This window comes from Lates calcarifer, linkage group LG21 (genome assembly GCF_001640805.2).
Source record: "Lates calcarifer isolate ASB-BC8 linkage group LG21, TLL_Latcal_v3, whole genome shotgun sequence".
NCBI classification, from domain to species: domain Eukaryota; kingdom Metazoa; phylum Chordata; class Actinopteri; family Centropomidae; genus Lates; species Lates calcarifer.
In genome coordinates, this window is record NC_066853.1 from 21915083 (window position 1) to 21931787 (window position 16705).

General features: G+C 39.9%; 1 protein-coding gene across 2 annotated transcripts in view; it reads left to right on the top strand.

Annotated features, from left to right (window-relative positions):
- Window positions 1–16705, top strand: part of actn4 (actinin, alpha 4) — a 56369-nt gene that overhangs the window by 27096 nt on the left and 12568 nt on the right. Inside the window, exons 2-8 of one of the 2 annotated variants that reach the window (XM_018660515.2) lie at window positions 7367–7481; window positions 8137–8256; window positions 9804–9890; window positions 11041–11128; window positions 12166–12244; window positions 12470–12551; window positions 13830–13915. In XM_018660515.2, the coding sequence (XP_018516031.1) occupies window positions 7367–7481; window positions 8137–8256; window positions 9804–9890; window positions 11041–11128; window positions 12166–12244; window positions 12470–12551; window positions 13830–13915 (657 nt within the window). Of the gene's footprint in view, window positions 1–7366; window positions 7482–8136; window positions 8257–9803; window positions 9891–11040; window positions 11129–12165; window positions 12245–12469; window positions 12552–13829; window positions 13916–15553; window positions 15640–16705 lie in introns of both variants that reach the window. The other variant, XM_018660516.2, reaches the window with a different exon arrangement.

Consider the following 16705-nt stretch of genomic DNA (forward strand, 5'->3'; position numbering starts at 1 on the left):
ATTTGTGACTCTAAAATTAAGAATTTTCAGATGGTTGTTTGAAATAGTACAGAGTTGCTACGTGCCTAAAGTAAATGGATAAATCTCATGACCTACTTGGTTGTATGTTCTCCTTGCAAATATATGTCCATACATGTTTTAACATGAATTGAGTTTATCTGCTCCATATGTTAAGGCACAGAGACTAACCTGTCTTCTGCAGCATTTGAAGCAAAAGTGTGTGACAATAGCCAGCGGTGCTACTGTGCTGCAAGCCACAGCCCTTTTTTAATTGACGTGCCTCTAAGAATAGGAGGCCTTGTGTCAGGCCAGACCAGACTAGTTACTGAGCTTTATTCACAGGGCCAGGCCAGCATGGTTTTGGCTCAACTGAGTCTGGTGTAGCCGGTCCAGTTTAGTATGGCTTTGTCCAAGTCCCTTGAGGTTGTACCTCCTGCCAGCAAGTCCACATATAACTTCTTTAACTAGCAGTATAAATCTGCTCTTCGGTGCAACAACTTGCCATCTGTTGCTGTTTTACATTTTCTGATTTATTCTCTGACACTGTCGTGTCACACCCATGCTTCACATTCATACAGCAGGCCATATTTACACTTTGAGGTTAGGTCAGTACAACAAATCTGATATTGCTGGATATTCTGCTGTGCCAGCAGAACATTAGGGATTTAAATGCCTTGCTCAAGGGCTTGTTAAGTTGTGTTACTGAGTCCTTTCGTAACCTCCCCAAGTAGGTTTGGCTCTTTCCCTTGCATCTTGTTTTCAATATTTAGATTTTTCTTACAGGGTTTTCAAGATTATTGATGTTTAATTCAAAAAGTAAGATATGCAGCAGAGGCACAGTGTGGAGCACTAACACTGCTGTCCAATTAATTCAAACTACACTCTCAAAGGGTGAAAATTGTCTGTAACAGAGTGATAAAAGACATTGATATGTTTCAACAGCATGCTTTATCAACACAGCGAGATATCAAACACTTAATTGCATGTGTTTGTTATTTCAGTGAAGCCCAACACAGCCACTTACACTTCTATTTCCACTTGTGTCAGTTGTGTCAGTCTTGTTTCTGTCCTCCCTGCTCACCTTGCTGCATGTCTCTGCTTGCCTGGTTGAATGTCTGTTGGAGTGTAACTGACATCGAAACTGTGTGAATATTGTGTGGGTTTTTTTTCGGTCTGGCAATAGGTTTTGCGTAGATATGGCCTTGAGGTTGTGAGATGTGCTGACAACATATAGGTCGAGACCTTTAATTAGATGTGTGGTTTGAACATGTTGGGTCTTTTTGAATTTTGGTGAGAAGCCATGTGCAGTCAGCACATGGTTCGGTATGATATATGGTTCACTGTTTGACATGCTCTTAAAAAAACATACACTTTCTTTAGGAAGTTTCACATCTCTTGTTTTTTTATTTTGTATGCTTTCATATCAAGTCATATCAAGTGTGCGTGTGTGTGTCTGTAAGCCAGAGAGAGGGGTAACAAGTGTTGATGTAGAAAGAAATGATGAGCTGCCACAGAAACAACAGGCTGTCAGTGCAGTCAGTGTGAAGAGTTGCTTCAAGAGTGAGTTCATCAGTGTTAGCGAGAAAAAAAGGGTGTGTAATCACGAACAACACACACACCCACACACGCACGCACAGTGCTGACGTCATGCAGAGAATGCAAGGCAGTTGAGCAGTAACATTGTGTTCAACTGGGCTCATTCTTTCCAGGTACAGAAAGACACACCCTTATCTGTGTGTGTGTGTGTGTGTGTGTGTGTGAGCATGCACACTCTTGAGTATACATACAATTAAGGTGTGTACGTAGTCAGAAAATTGCACATGCATTGAGAAATCGGGTGTGAGAGTAATTGGTGTATATGCATGCAGGAAATAGAGATTAAGAGAGCTATACAAAGATATGATAGGGTTGTGTGTAAGTGGTTAGATGTCCATTCTTGTGTCTCTTATGCTTATTCCTGTCCAAGGAGTGGTGTGTGTGTGTGTGTGTGTGTGTGTGTGTGTGTGTGTGTGTGTGTGTGTGTGTGTGTGTGTGTGTGTGTGTGTGTGTGTGTGTGTGGAAAAGATGGAAAGATGAGTAGCATCAGTGTATATAACTAAATGTTTTCAGCATATGTGTGTTTTCACTGGGATCTAACATGCATGTTTTTATACCTGTTTGCATTTTAAAGATGCTGCTGTGCTCCCTTCTTTTCAACCAATGATATCTATTTAACCCTTGACCTTTGACCCCAAAGACCCAGTTAGAGATCAGAGTTGAAAGACTGTTGGGGTCACATTGATGACTACTACTGGTATGTGTGTGTTAGAAAACACATCAAACAGCTGACCCTAATAGACCCCATTAGGCTCCCTCTCTTTTCCACACTCTGGCAGCAGTAAAGCAGTGAGGAGAAGCTGTATATCTGCCATGGAAGGAGAAATGCTGGACAACATAACCACTTCCAGACACACTCCCAGCTTCAACAACAAGGATTTGTGCACCTTTAGAACCTGAACCCTCAACACACCCTGTGCCCCCTTTTTAGAGGAGACACGTTATCATCAAAGTCCCTGCTGCCTGTTAAGTCTGAAAGATAACCATAGGTAGATGAAAAATGAAAGGAATCAGTGGAAACCAAACAAGTTACCTTTGTATAGATAATGGACAACTTAGAGATGCGCTGACAACTGTTACAAATGGAGACCACTGAAATCATTTTCCCACAATTTATTCTGGAGATGAGCTCATCAAAGTTGGAGTCACCCTGCTGTGACCCAGTTTCATCAAAGCCACAGTTGACATGTAAAGACTCTGATGTAAAAATACAGCCTTCTTCACATCCTGCTACCCATTCTGCATTACAGACATCTTATGCCTACAAAATTAACCACTATAGCTATTGGTTCAAATAAAACAGAGGCGTTAGGTATGGATGTGTTTGCACAAGAAATAACAAAAGTCCTAAATGCCTCATGTTAAGCAGCCAGCAGGTTGGTAGTCATGAATAAACTGTCCCCAGTTAACTCGCAGTTTGAAATTTAATTATTACAGGGTTTTCTGGTAATAAATTTAAAGGTTTTCAAATACTAATATGTGTTAAATTGCCAAAAGCAGCTTTAAAATGCATCAATGTGATTACATTTAAAGGTTAAGCAGTGATAGGCCTGAGATCAGACTGTGTTGCTAGCTGATACATGTAGCAGTAATAACAGAGAGGATGTTTTTCACTGTGGCTACAACAGTTATGTAATAGCTACTAGAGGATGAGAGCACAGGCTTCGTGCCTAAAATGTAAACCTTCTTAACACGCCGATCCAGCTTTGCTCTTCTCTGTATCACACAGCCTTTAGCTTGTTATCTTTGTCCTCAGCTCAGGTCAGAAATCCTCTCATCCGAACCATCTGATCTGATCTGTGTAGCCAACACAGAGCAGCCACATGGGCAGGTTTAACAGGCTTCACTGGCACTCATCCTGTTTGGTCGCTCTTTTCAGGAATCAGGGTCAGTTCACTTTTAATTGGGTCAATTCACAGAATTAAAAGCAGAACTACACTGACATCAAAGATACTTAAACTTAAGGGTATTTAAATACAGACTGATAAACCAGTACTGAAGTTTAAACCAAGTTATTTAAAAGTAAGTCAAGGTCAAGATTTAACAAAACATGAAAACAAATCTTAACATTTAAAATAATACTTGTTGATGTCACATGTTGCACTTGATGTTGACAGTCATGCCATGCACTGTATGCAACAACTCACTCAACGGTTTGGAGACAGTTTTGTTAGATTGTATGAAAGACAGGAAATGTACCATGATGAATCCAGTGCCAGCATGTTCAGTCTCTATCTGAGCAGTATGTTGTGTGTGCACACCTGTTCCAGTTTCAAACACACAGCAGCGCCACACCTTTCTGTCCCTGAATGACATAAGGCAGCCAGAGGCATGTTATGTTTCTCTGATACAAAAAGCTAACAGACTTCATCAGAACAGAAGGTTGTTTTTTTTTTTTTTGTCTTTCTTGTTGTTACAGACCCAGGAGAGCCTGATGGACAGCCCTCTCTTGGCAGTGCACAGGGCTAGTTCAAGCTCTGATAAGGGCTGGCTGAAGTGTCCTTGAGCAAGACACAGAGTGCTTAACACTGTGAGGGTCTGACCCCTGACCGTGGACAGAGTGGATCAGAGAGTATGAGCTGTATAATCTGTAGCATGTTGTGTTGCATAGAACATACAGTTCTCAGGCTCTCTGCAAGTCTCAACCTGTTGCTGTCACCACTCCCAGTGGCATTGGCCTTGTTGGAACATGGCTGACTTTAGTAGTTTCTGCACTCTGATGCCGTTCACATTCTTAAACTCCTTTTTTGAATCCAAAGCATCGCAACATGCAGAAACCCTCATTATTGCCTACTTTACCCCACTGGCTGAGATCACAGTTTTGATGTGTTTAATGGAAATCTACATTAACAGTATTTAAAAAAAAAAAAAAGTTATATGTTATCTGCTCTTGGAATCTTGCTCTGTGTACAGTACATTAAAATTAATTGGATTGACGTTATGTATTTAACATCCTTGGTAGGAAAGGCACATTCAGTAAAAGAGAGAGATGAAGAGTTTTCCCATCCCACACTCCTGTAAGTTTTTTAATGTAATGTAAGATATTTGTTTTTAAAGCTCTTCACCTACATTTTTTTAAATTAGCGCTATTCATCATGTTCATTTGTGAGATGGTCACAAACAGCTTGAAGCCTCTGCATCATGTATCATAATCAAGAAAAATACAGCTTATTGGATATACCTCACTAAATGTAAGGCAAGATAAGTATTTGAATGTTGGATTGTGTTTTTTCCTGAGCAAATTAATTATAATACAGAGAGAATATGATTTCATACTTGAGGCTTTAGCTCCGGTGTAGTGATCAGTGTTTGAATCAGTGACAGTGATGAATGCATCGTCACTCTGATTGTGTGCTCTGAGCTAAAGTAAGCTGGAACTTCCTGTCATTGCAATGCCATTTCCTGCAGCATTGTCTTTAACTCTGTGAGGGTGTGTGAGTGTAGGGAGGAGTAGAGGGGGCATTGTCTTTCCGTTCCCCTCCCTCCTCCTGCACTCTAACTTTGTATGTCTGTTTGTTTTTGTGAAATGTATCTCCCCCTTCCTCTGTCCTGGTCCACTCTCAGAAAGGGAGCTCTCTCTCACATATATATATAATTGTGTGTGTGTGTGTGTGTATATATATATATATAATATATATGTGTGTGTGTGTGTGTTGGGGGTTGGTATCAGGCAGTCATAGAGGGAGAGAACGGGCCGAGGGAGAGTACAGGGGCTGAAGGGCGCTATTATCCATGAGACTCAATGGGCGCTTTGTGCCGGTGGCCACAGTGGGATGGTGGGGAGAGGGGCAGGGCAGTGAGCAGCACCCAGTCATAATGTTTTTGAACACACCGTGCAGGAGACAGAGAGGGAGAAAAAGAGAAGGTGTAAGGGTGAATTGGATTGGTCCTATTTCACTTTCAGAGATACTTTCCTAAAAGTTGTTGCATTTTCGTGTCCAAGTTGTGTCAAATGCTGAGAAGGAAGACATTTTGCTGACTCCAACACTTCAGCAGAACAGCAAATAACAATTATTTTCATCATCAACTCATCTATTATTTATTGATTTACAACATTTTAGAGCATTGTGACAAACACCCCATTTTATATTTCCCTGAACCCATGGTGACATCTACAGATTATTAGTTTTGTCCAAGCAGCAGTCTGAAAGTCAGATGTATTTAATTTACCAAGACTACAACAGAGAAAGCCAGCCAGTTCTCATTTAAAAAGATATAGCCACAAAATGTTTTATGTTCATTTTGATAATAATAGTAGAATGTACAACACATTATTATTATTATTATTATCATCATCATTATTATCATCATCATCATCATCATCATTATTATTATTATTATTATTATTATTAGGCTTATGCAACATTTCAGCAGCAACTCAGGACAAATGGGTGTTTTCAGTTTTATTTCTGTCATCTTCCTGTGTGTTCCTGCTGGGAAAAGAACTCTACTTTCTTCTCCTTCCTCTTTCCTCTTTCCTTCACACAATGCACATTCCTCCTTAAACCTGTGCTTAGATATCAGCTGTAATGCATTTTTATTGAATCTGGAATTTGTTATTAACTTGAGGGCTATAAGAAGTGGAAGATTTTAGGAGTCATTTTTAAATGATGGACATTGAGAAACCAGCATTATTTTAATCTCTTAAAGTTGAGCATCAGTGATGGCAACTTCACTGAGAGTGTGCAGGCCCAACCTTGAGCATGTATTTTGGTCACTTGGCATTTGTAGGCATTTCCTCTAAATTATATAACAAGTCAGAAAAAGTGTTTCTGACACGTTGATTGATGATGTGCCATAACTTAGATTTCTGGAGACTGGCGTGACAAAGCTCGCAGAAAAAGCACCAGCCTCTCTGCAGTCCCGTGCCTACCTCAGTGCCACGAGCTCCTTCAAAATAAAATGATTCAAAACACATTTCTGAAGAATGTTGGCTAACCAGAAGCACAAAAACATGGATTCCAACCAACTATTGATGTGTGTGATTTGTGCTGGTGTGCGTCTTTTCCCAGATGTCTGTGTTTGTGATTTGGTACACCATTCTGATATTTAATTACATTTATTGCAGATGTCGGTTAGTTTGATTCTCATCTGGTAGTAGATAGTAGAGGGGATTTTTCAGGATTAATAGCAGTGTTTCTTAACCTGTGGCTCTTTAAGCCAGTGTGGGATACACTCTGGTAGCTTCTGATGCGACAGTGGGCGTTTTTTGTGGGACTAAGCCCTACGATAAGACTGAGGCTGTGTTTATTTACTCTGTTTCTGTCCACAGCTGAAATGATTTCAGAGTTTGTGTAACAAGAATGTGAAGAAACGCATGGAGGCAAACCAATAAAAAAAAAAATATGAAAAGAGAAGAGAAAAAGATTTTTTTTTCTTGTTGTTGCTGAGATGAAACGTAGTTCAGTGTACTTTACAGCTGTCTTAGAAAGAGGGCTTTTCTATATCATCTTAAAGTGTACATTGTATCATTTATTAACTGCCAATTACACATTTTCATCTTTGTGACAAATCGCTTAAACTGTACTTTGATATCAATAGTAGTGCTCATTTCTTAGGTATTGGTATTGTATTATAACATCTGTCTCCTCCCCTTTTCTTCTGCTACTTCCTGTCTTATCAAAGCAACTCCTCGACCTCCCTTCCTGTCCATTGAATTTCATTCTTTTATTCTCAATTCAAAGTGGTTTATTATGGTAAAAGCTGGAAAAACATTCAGGGTCAGGCTGAATAATCACCATGTATGTCCTGTTTCTGTGTTCTTGTGCAGACATTCACGGCTTGGTGTAACTCCCATCTGCGGAAGGCCGGCACGCAGATTGAAAACATCGAGGAGGACTTCAGGGATGGGCTCAAACTCATGCTACTGCTGGAGGTCATCTCAGGTAACTCATCTGTATGACCTCAAAGCACTGGAGATGCCAGAAAATCAGGCTTGGTCGAAATGTTTTTAATTAAAGTAAAACGGCTATAATGATATTTGATTAATGTTTTGAAAGGGTTCATACAGAAGCCGCAAATGGAAAGCTGTCTCACTACACGCATGCACGCGCACACACGCACACGCACACACAAGTCACCAAGCAGTGGTCTGATTTTCAAAGCTGTGTCTGGGCCGTCAATCAGAGTGAAAAATGTTTTCAGATGTTAAAGATGCACAACATCTCGTCCATTCCATTCTATTCACATTTAAAAGGACACTGGGCACACCCTGCTATAGATCTGTCATTGTGTGTGACAGTGTTCCTCTCGAGGTTTCTTGTGTTTAAGTAGAGGTTGTGGCAGGGAAGCTGTTCCTGTTGGCACAGTAGATAATCATTTGACCTGCTGTCATCCTATAATGAAATTTGGACTTGCATGTGGCTTCCTTTTTCACATTCACTTCAGTTTTTCTCTGCTGTGAGCGGCGCTAATGTCGCTGCTGTAACCTTAACTGTCCTGACTGTCATTCTGCTGAGCCTGTGGAAACACCACAGCTAACACACTCACTTTCTGGTTGTTCTCCCGTGTGTGTGTGTGTGTGTGTATCTGCATCTGCAGGCGAACGGTTACCCAAGCCTGAGCGAGGCAAGATGAGGGTCCACAAGATCAACAACGTGAACAAAGCCCTGGACTTCATTGCCAGCAAGGGAGTGAAACTGGTCTCTATTGGAGCAGAGGGTAAACATGCATTCATGCACACACACACACACACACACACACACACACACACACACACACATAAAACAAGGACCCCCCAAACAGGTGCACACTACACCAAACATCTAGTCGATGCACTAAGATTTAATGAGTGAAATTGAAACTCGTCCTCATGAACGATATGAATGATATCTTGAAACACCCAAAAGTACCACAGAAGTCCCCACATGTGGAAACCACCATTTCACAACTTTTGAACCCAAGTCAAAAAGGAAATGTTCATGTAGTTTTCATACTTAGAGGTAAGTTTCTTAACTTTATAGCACATTTAGTTTGATGCTCTTTTCTCGTGAAATGTTAAAACTATTGCTAATCTAACTGGAGGACAGTGACCTTTTACCCACTCTGTCAGGACAAATGTGACATTCCTGCAAAATTGCTGAAAACGCTGCAATCCTGCACACACACACTTTTTCTGGCCTTCCATAAAAGCAGCCCACTAAAGGTCATCTACTGGAAACTGGAAGAGAAACTGTGGGAAGGTGGTGACGAGATGAGAGAGGAGGACATCCTACACTTAGTCTCTGTCAGAAATTGTTTAAACAGAGACATTCTCAGACCTCTATCTGATCTTGAGGGACTTCAGTCTTTTCTGTCATAACTTAAAGCACCGAGTGAATGAGAGGCCTGGTGGTGGGGAGACACAGTAAAAAAAAAACAAAACATTGATGTTAACTCATAGCGCAGAGAGAATTTAGCTTTTATTAGACAGTGACAGTGATTTATTAGTGTTTTAAAATATGACACACAGCTCCATAAGAAGAAGGAGAAATTAATTCAGCAGAATACAAATCAGCCCTGAGTCAAAGATAGATATCAAATGAAACATGAAGACTGTTTGATAGGATGTGGGACAAATTCACAGGTGACAGCGGGAGTATAATTAATAAACTGGAAGATGAAGCGGGTGAAAGTATGAAGGGACTAACAGTCTCAGTATGTGTTTGAACCATGAGTGGAATCTGACCCAGTCTACATGCCTGTGCACTAACATACCATTTCACATGACTTACTGTCCTGTTCTATGCATCTTTGTGTGATCATTAACCTGCCAAATATCTGCGGATTGTGGTGGGAACACTGAGATAATGATATTTGAAAACTCTCAGGTTTTGTAAATGTTGTTTTCACCTTCAGACAGCACAATAATACAATACAGAAAATATGGTTGTCTATTTCAGATGGTTAAATATGTGTGTCTTGTACAGTTTCAGTTAGGTAGTGCTTAGGTGTATGTTGCAAGCACTGATTGACTGTATTCCATATCCACTATGATTGAATTGATTATATGAGAGAAATCACTGTTAAAGCATCACACTTTCTTAGGAAATTGTGGAGATCAGTGCAGTTATGTGGGTGTGTTGGCATTATTAAATGAAAGAGCAGATGTAAGATTGTAAAAACAGCAGCGATAGACAAGACAAACTGTCCACAGTGACTCTAAATGAAACAAAAAAATGTGGTGACTGACCGAGGTGACTTTATTTTTGTGTGTGTGTGTTTTGCAGAAATTGTTGATGGAAATGCTAAGATGACCCTGGGAATGATCTGGACCATCATCCTCCGCTTCGCCATCCAGGACATCTCTGTAGAAGGTACAACTTTTTGTGGTTTAATTTGTGTGCACACATTCGAAACCAGCAGCAGCATGGCAGAGCAGTGCCTTGCTGAAGGGCACTGCGACAGCTTGACTGCCAGCCAGGTTTTCAGGATTAATTAACAGTCTTAACACCTATGCATTGTGGGAACCTGAGTGAGAGTATCAAGACTAGAGACAGAGAAACACACACACACACACACACACACACACACACACACACACACACACACAGAATGGAGTAAATGGTGGAGTATAGCCAAGATAAAGCAGGTCTGGTCCGCATGACTCCTCAATAAGACTGACTATGATGTGAAACTACACAGTGCTAGGAATACCAGTATAAATGCTATTATTATTGTTATCACTTGAGTATGCAATGAAAAATTGCTGTATATTCCTGTATAATAACTTTTTCAAACTGGTCTGCAACTGACAGTTATTTTCAAAGTTCCTAGTCTGATTAAAAAAAAAAAAAAAAAAAAGAAAGAAAAAAAAAGATGAGAATATCCCTAATTCAAGGTGACAAGTTCAAAATACAAATTTCACCAAATTTATGCTGATGTAGAATAGAACAGCAGCAAATTCCCGTCTCTCCCTCCAATCAATTAATTAAATTATCAGGGCAGTCACCAGTCAGAAATCCCAAACACTAATAGGTGTTTACACTTCCACACTTACAGTTTCTAGAATGTTTTTTTGTCTTGCCTTTATTTTGCATTGATAAATTATTACTTAGTTAGAGCCGTAATGACTCTGTGGTGGCTAATTAAAACTAACTGTGTTGAATTAACTCTGGTGGGTGTGGACCACTACAAAGAATATTGAGTCATATTTTTAATTCTCCCTAACGACTGATACTTTTCTGATGTTTGTTCAGGCACATGCAGTAAACAAAAACATCCTCAGTATTTTCAGTCCACTGATGATTACTGAAGCAGTTTATATTTAGCACAGTCATGAATGGCACTGCAGTATTTTTCTGCCTGCTTCTGCACTGTTAATGGAATAAAACAATTCAAGCACTTGATTAAATGAAGAGAGAAGAGACATTTCTTCACTGTGTTCGCAGACTAATGCAGTTCTCCTTTTATCTTCACTCTTCTCTCCCTCTTCTCTATTTCTTCTTCTCTACTTCATTCCTGCAGAGACCTCTGCTAAGGAGGGTCTTCTCTTGTGGTGCCAGAGGAAGACCGCTCCCTATAAGAATGTCAATGTGCAGAACTTCCACATTAGGTAACATACATGCGCGCGCGCACGCACACACACACACACATACACACACACACTCTAAGTTTTTCAAGGGTCATCAGTCTTATTCTTGGATGGGAACTGTTGACAGTCAAAACTACAATATTGAAAAATTCTGTAAAAGTACTTTTATGCCCTCATGGGACAGAAACTCTCCACTGAAACCCTGATAAAGTTTGTTATGATAAGCTGTGGTCTGCAAGGACCTTTCATCATATCAAAGCTGGGCAACACAACTGCTCAATATTCATTACGTAAAAAATAAGACACTGATATTGTGTTCTGCCAAATACACACAAACAAAAAACGACACACTCTCATTTGTCATGGAGCAGCATGGCTACACCTAAAATATGTTTGAGAATTTGTGTTTATGCCATACACAGATGATGCTGAATGAAATCTCAGTAGTTTATTTTTGGAATGTAAAAGCGTTCATGAAATAAACTCTAATTCTGTTGGTGCCCCCTGCTGGAGAAACTGAAACATGTTTCACTTTTGTAAAGTAATAAGAAGCCACCTTTTTTCTGATATAACAGTGTATTTACAGTGCATTTGAAAATGCTAAAATTAAAATATTTGATAATATATATTATACAGTACTTCTACATTTGTAGATGCACTGAATGTAGCACATACAAAGGTCAAGTTACAAAGTTACAACCAAAACCTTTTAATTGTCAGCATTTTGCTGATAAAGTTGATCCAAAGAGGCTCAGGGCCGAGCATTCTCTATGTGTTTGCGCTATTTTTCGACATTTTTGTGACCTCTTCAGAATTTTAGCTAGGTTAAATTTTTAATTCATTCAGTGTGGTTTTATACAGAAGAGGATTAGAGCCACATATAAAAAAATCATTTGGGGAAAAAAAATATTTCTGGTTTTATTCTTGGAATTCTGACTCTGAATACAGCTGCTCTCATGAAGATAAGAGTGAGCTTTGTGGATGGGAGCTAGCAGTGCTGAGCTTGGAACAGCCAAACTTAATTTCCAAGCTTAACCCATCTGTTCTCTGTCAAACAGCTGGAAGGATGGTCTCGCCTTCAACGCTCTGATCCACAGACACAGACCTGACCTCATCGATTATGACAGTCTCAGAAAGGTAGACTCACACACACCTACCAGACCTACACTAATGCTGAAGATTGGATTTCAAACCCAGTACAAATCCAAATGTCTTAAAGTCTTAAGTTTGAACACTACCTGTTAAGTTTCAATTTACCAGTAAAAACATAACATTGTATTTTGTAACAATAAGATAAACCTCAACTTAGTTATTTTTATTTAGCAAGTTTATTGTATTCTGACGCTGTGATTGGTTGTTTAGGATGACCCAGTGACCAATCTGAACAATGCCTTTGAGGTGGCTGAGAAGCACCTCGACATTCCCAAAATGTTGGATGCAGAAGGTAGGTCTGACGTTTACTGTGGCACAGCTGTGTTTGTAATTTATGTTGTGTTGTTGTAAACTCTCCTGTTTGTGTACTGCAGTCCACTGTACTGTAAGAGTCAGATATCAGTAACTGGCCATGTTTGCATGCACACAAAAAAGTGACTGTTGCACATATGGTAGAATATTACATTATCTCATATATAGTCAGTGTTGTGTGTCCCAGTGCTTTCTAATGAAGACAAACTGTTAAACAGGCATCCTTACAAATCCACCTCTCTCAATATCTCCTACAAAATATCATTAACAAAATCAAACACACCTAAATTCTCATAGAGACACAGATGTAAATATTTTTTGATGTCCATAAAAGCCAATAAAATCAGAGCACCCACTGTGTATGTGAATATAATTATTCTTTGACCAGAAACACAATCACAGTAATTCCTCTGACTAAATGTAATTATTGTCTCACTTCCATTACAGTCACAGTGTTGATGTGCATGTAAATGTGGCTGCTGATTTCCAGATCCACTGTTGTACCTGTTACTGTATATGAACTGTTACAGCTGATGAAAAGGTGTCATCTTCAGGATCAATGGAGCCTCCATCCGTTCCACTCATTTCATTGTTCCTCCTCTGTCTCCTTTAATGCTCTGGATTGTAAAGCACATGTAACTGTCTAAATACGTCTAAATGTTTTAATCTGTGTGAATGTGGGGTAGACCAATATCAGCACTGAGGGAAGATGCTGATATCTTGTATTTGCACTGTAGATAGTCATTCGCTATTCACTGTCTGCTTCCCAAAAACAATTAAGTTAATTGAATTGTTTCCTGCGGAACTTCACTTTGATATATTGGAAATATTAATGCTTTTCAATTGGTAAAATGAAAATGTTTACAATGGACAAAAAACTAAAATACTGGTAATATACATATAAAGCACACATACACAACGTTTTTGTGTAGCTGTGATGAGGGAGAAAACTACCACTGCACTGCTGAACATTCTTAGTAAACTGATATATGGGTCTCACCCTTGTATGTGCAGTACTGTTAAGTCTATGTGTGCCCTCTTGTGTTTGTATTGGCTCTGTTTGCCTGTGAGTCAAGCTTTCATCACCCCAAATGGCTGTTAACAGCTACAGCAGCTTGTTAAACTTGTTTCTGTGTTTGCCTGTATAATAAGAGTCTGTGTTCCTACATGTGTGTCCTGTTGTGTATAATCACATGTCCTCTGTCTTGCTTGTATGTGTGTGTCTTCATAACCACGGTCTTCCCCCCCCACCTTGTAGACATTGTGAACACTGCTCGTCCAGATGAGAAAGCCATTATGACTTATGTGTCCAGTTTCTACCATGCCTTCTCTGGAGCACAGAAGGTACCCTCTGACCCCTTGACCTTTAACCTTTCTGTTACTAACAAGGTGCTGCTTCCTGTCCAGCATGGCCTCACTCTCTCAACAGTGCTGCCAAGACCTGGGCCTCATCAAAGACACTGGATTTTTGTTTGGGACACAAACACACACATGTACACACCCATGAGCACAAAGAGTGTAAATGTAACTATGCTGGTGAAAGCAGTAAATATTCTGTCCACTGTGCTACTGTGATGTATTGTTGTGGAAGTGGGTCTGTAGACTGCAGAAGAGAGCAGCTGAGCTTGTTAGTAATGCTGTTTTAGAACAATTGGGTTGTCCATAAAGAACTTAAAGATGTTGATGATAAGTATTCACAAAATAGTGCAAACAAAGTCGTGAACCCTCAGCGTTAGAAGGTAGATTTCCTCCTGTTTTACAGCAGTGGTTCTCAGCCTTTTGGTTTCAGACCCCTGACCCCTCACCCCTGGTTTAGTATGTCCACAGGTTGTTTTGATCTAGTCAAATTCAGCTTTCAGTCCATAACCAGTCCTGTGAGCTTCATTTATTATTCTGTCCTCTCCTGTAACTCCCTTGTCTACTCCTCCTATCTGTTCTCCTATCTCTTGTTTCTCTCCTTCCTTCTCTGCTTTTCCACCCCCCCCCCCCCCCCCTTTTTTTCCCTCCCCTCTCTTCACCTCTCCGCTGTCCCTGTAGGCCTATGACAGGAGGCCAGTTGATGTGTCTCTTGTTTTGCTCCTTTTCCTCTAATTAATTTTCTGGCTCATTCAGAACTTGTTTGTGTTCCTCTGTAGTCCCAGGAGAGGTCTCTCTGTGTGTGCATGTGTTTATTTGTGCTTTTGATAATGTGTGCGAGACAAATAGCTCTGGCCGTGAGTGCAGTGGTGTGAGTGTGTAAACTTGGTCCATGTACAGCTTGTTCTCCAAGTTCTTGAATTATTTACATGAAATCAGTATCTACAGAGAGAATTTGTTTGTAGCAAACTTTGGATTGAAACTCCTAAATCTCCAGACTTACTGCTTTTGCCAGCATTACACTTTATTTACCTACAACACACAAATCACACTTTGGGAAGTTTATTCAACATCTGGTGTGTTGGTTTTTTGTTTTGTTCATTAGGTCTCTGCATTGAGACTCTGAAACTGTGGCTTTAAGTCCTCTTCCATCTGCAGTGTATCTTAGTAGCATTTAATGTGCAATTGCAGTGACTTGTAGTTTCAGATCTCAGTGCAGTTATGTTTGCCCCCCTGATTTGTTGTGGCATCACTGTCCCTAAATGAGCAAATTAAATGAATGACCTGCTTCAGTTTGAATAAACTGCTTTGAGTGAATTCACCCTGACACAGACTCAATGAGCGTGATTTACCAGCTGATGAGTGTGTTTGTGTCCCAACCTTGGCTCCAGTGTCCCTCATCTCTCTTTGAGAGGACACTCGTCCTCTTCTAGAACTTGAAGGTGTGGACCTAAAGAGGGAGCCACTCTCTCTCCAGCCAACTCTTGCCAGCTCCCTTTGCTCTCACATCCTGCAGGGAGCAAAGACCATTTAGCTTTGGGTAGCTTTGGCTTCACTCTGTCTCTTTCTCTCTCTCTGTTTACTGTTCTCTGTCAACCTCTCTCTGTCCTGCTGGGTGATGTGTAGACATCGTGGGTACGCTGAGGCCGGATGAGAAGGCCATTATGACCTATGTATCCTGCTTCTATCATGCCTTCTCTGGCGCACAGAAGGTGAGCTTCTCACGCTTCAGACTCACAGTAACACTTTGCCGCAGCAAAAACAAACAACAACAAAAACAACAAAAAAAGCCCACCAGGGTTCCCATTAGTCATTATATGTTTTAGAGTTTTTCCAGACAGTGAAAAGAGAGATCAGTTTTCTAGGGCATTTAGTAAATATCAGCTAGGATCAGAAAATGGGTCAAATCACAGGAATATAATGGAATGTCCCCCCAACATTAGTTAGATGGAGTTGCTTTTTATCTCTCCTTCTCATTGGATCACACTGTAGAGGAATTCAGATTGTTTACAAACACCCATAGTTTTATGGTTATTGATGCTCTTCAGTTTGAGTAACTCAGGAAATATGTACAGATTAGGACTATGATGGGAACTCTGAGGATAAAAACAACAAATGCTTTCCGATGCCTCTCTTTCAGTGCTGTGGACATTGACTGTGTTTCCCCAAAATGGAATTACTTCATGGTCTAGACTTAAATTCCCAAACTCATGTTAGTACTGTCATTGTTTATGAGTGTCAGATAGCTGTCAGACTTAATGAATGCCATGCTGTCCCTATACTGGGACTGTTGCTGGTATTTTTGGTGTCAGATGCTCTCTTGAGTTTCCAGCGAGGTGTAACTGAATGTCTCAGCTGGATAACACTCAAAATAAAAACCAGAAATCATAATACATAATACACGTACATATATGAATGTGTATTTTTTATTTTTCCTGTTGGAAAACATGAAAGATTATTATACTGACGTGGTTTTGGGAAACCAGACCTGGGTTTATTACCGTGGGAAACACTTGTTGATGTCTCTCCAGTTTCTTCTCAGCTATTAACACTGCTCAACTCCAAATGTTTATTTTATTATATGATATGATTTATACATGTGGAATGTGTTAGTTTAGACTTAAAAGTAAATTTTAACTCCATAAATGAAAGATGCTCAAAAAGCAAAACATTTATGATATGACCAAACAAATAGTAGAAGTTTGTTTTACAGAATATAATGTCAACTTTATTCAACTTGTCAAAGTCTGTGCACTGTTTTTTTTATTTCCAGTGGTA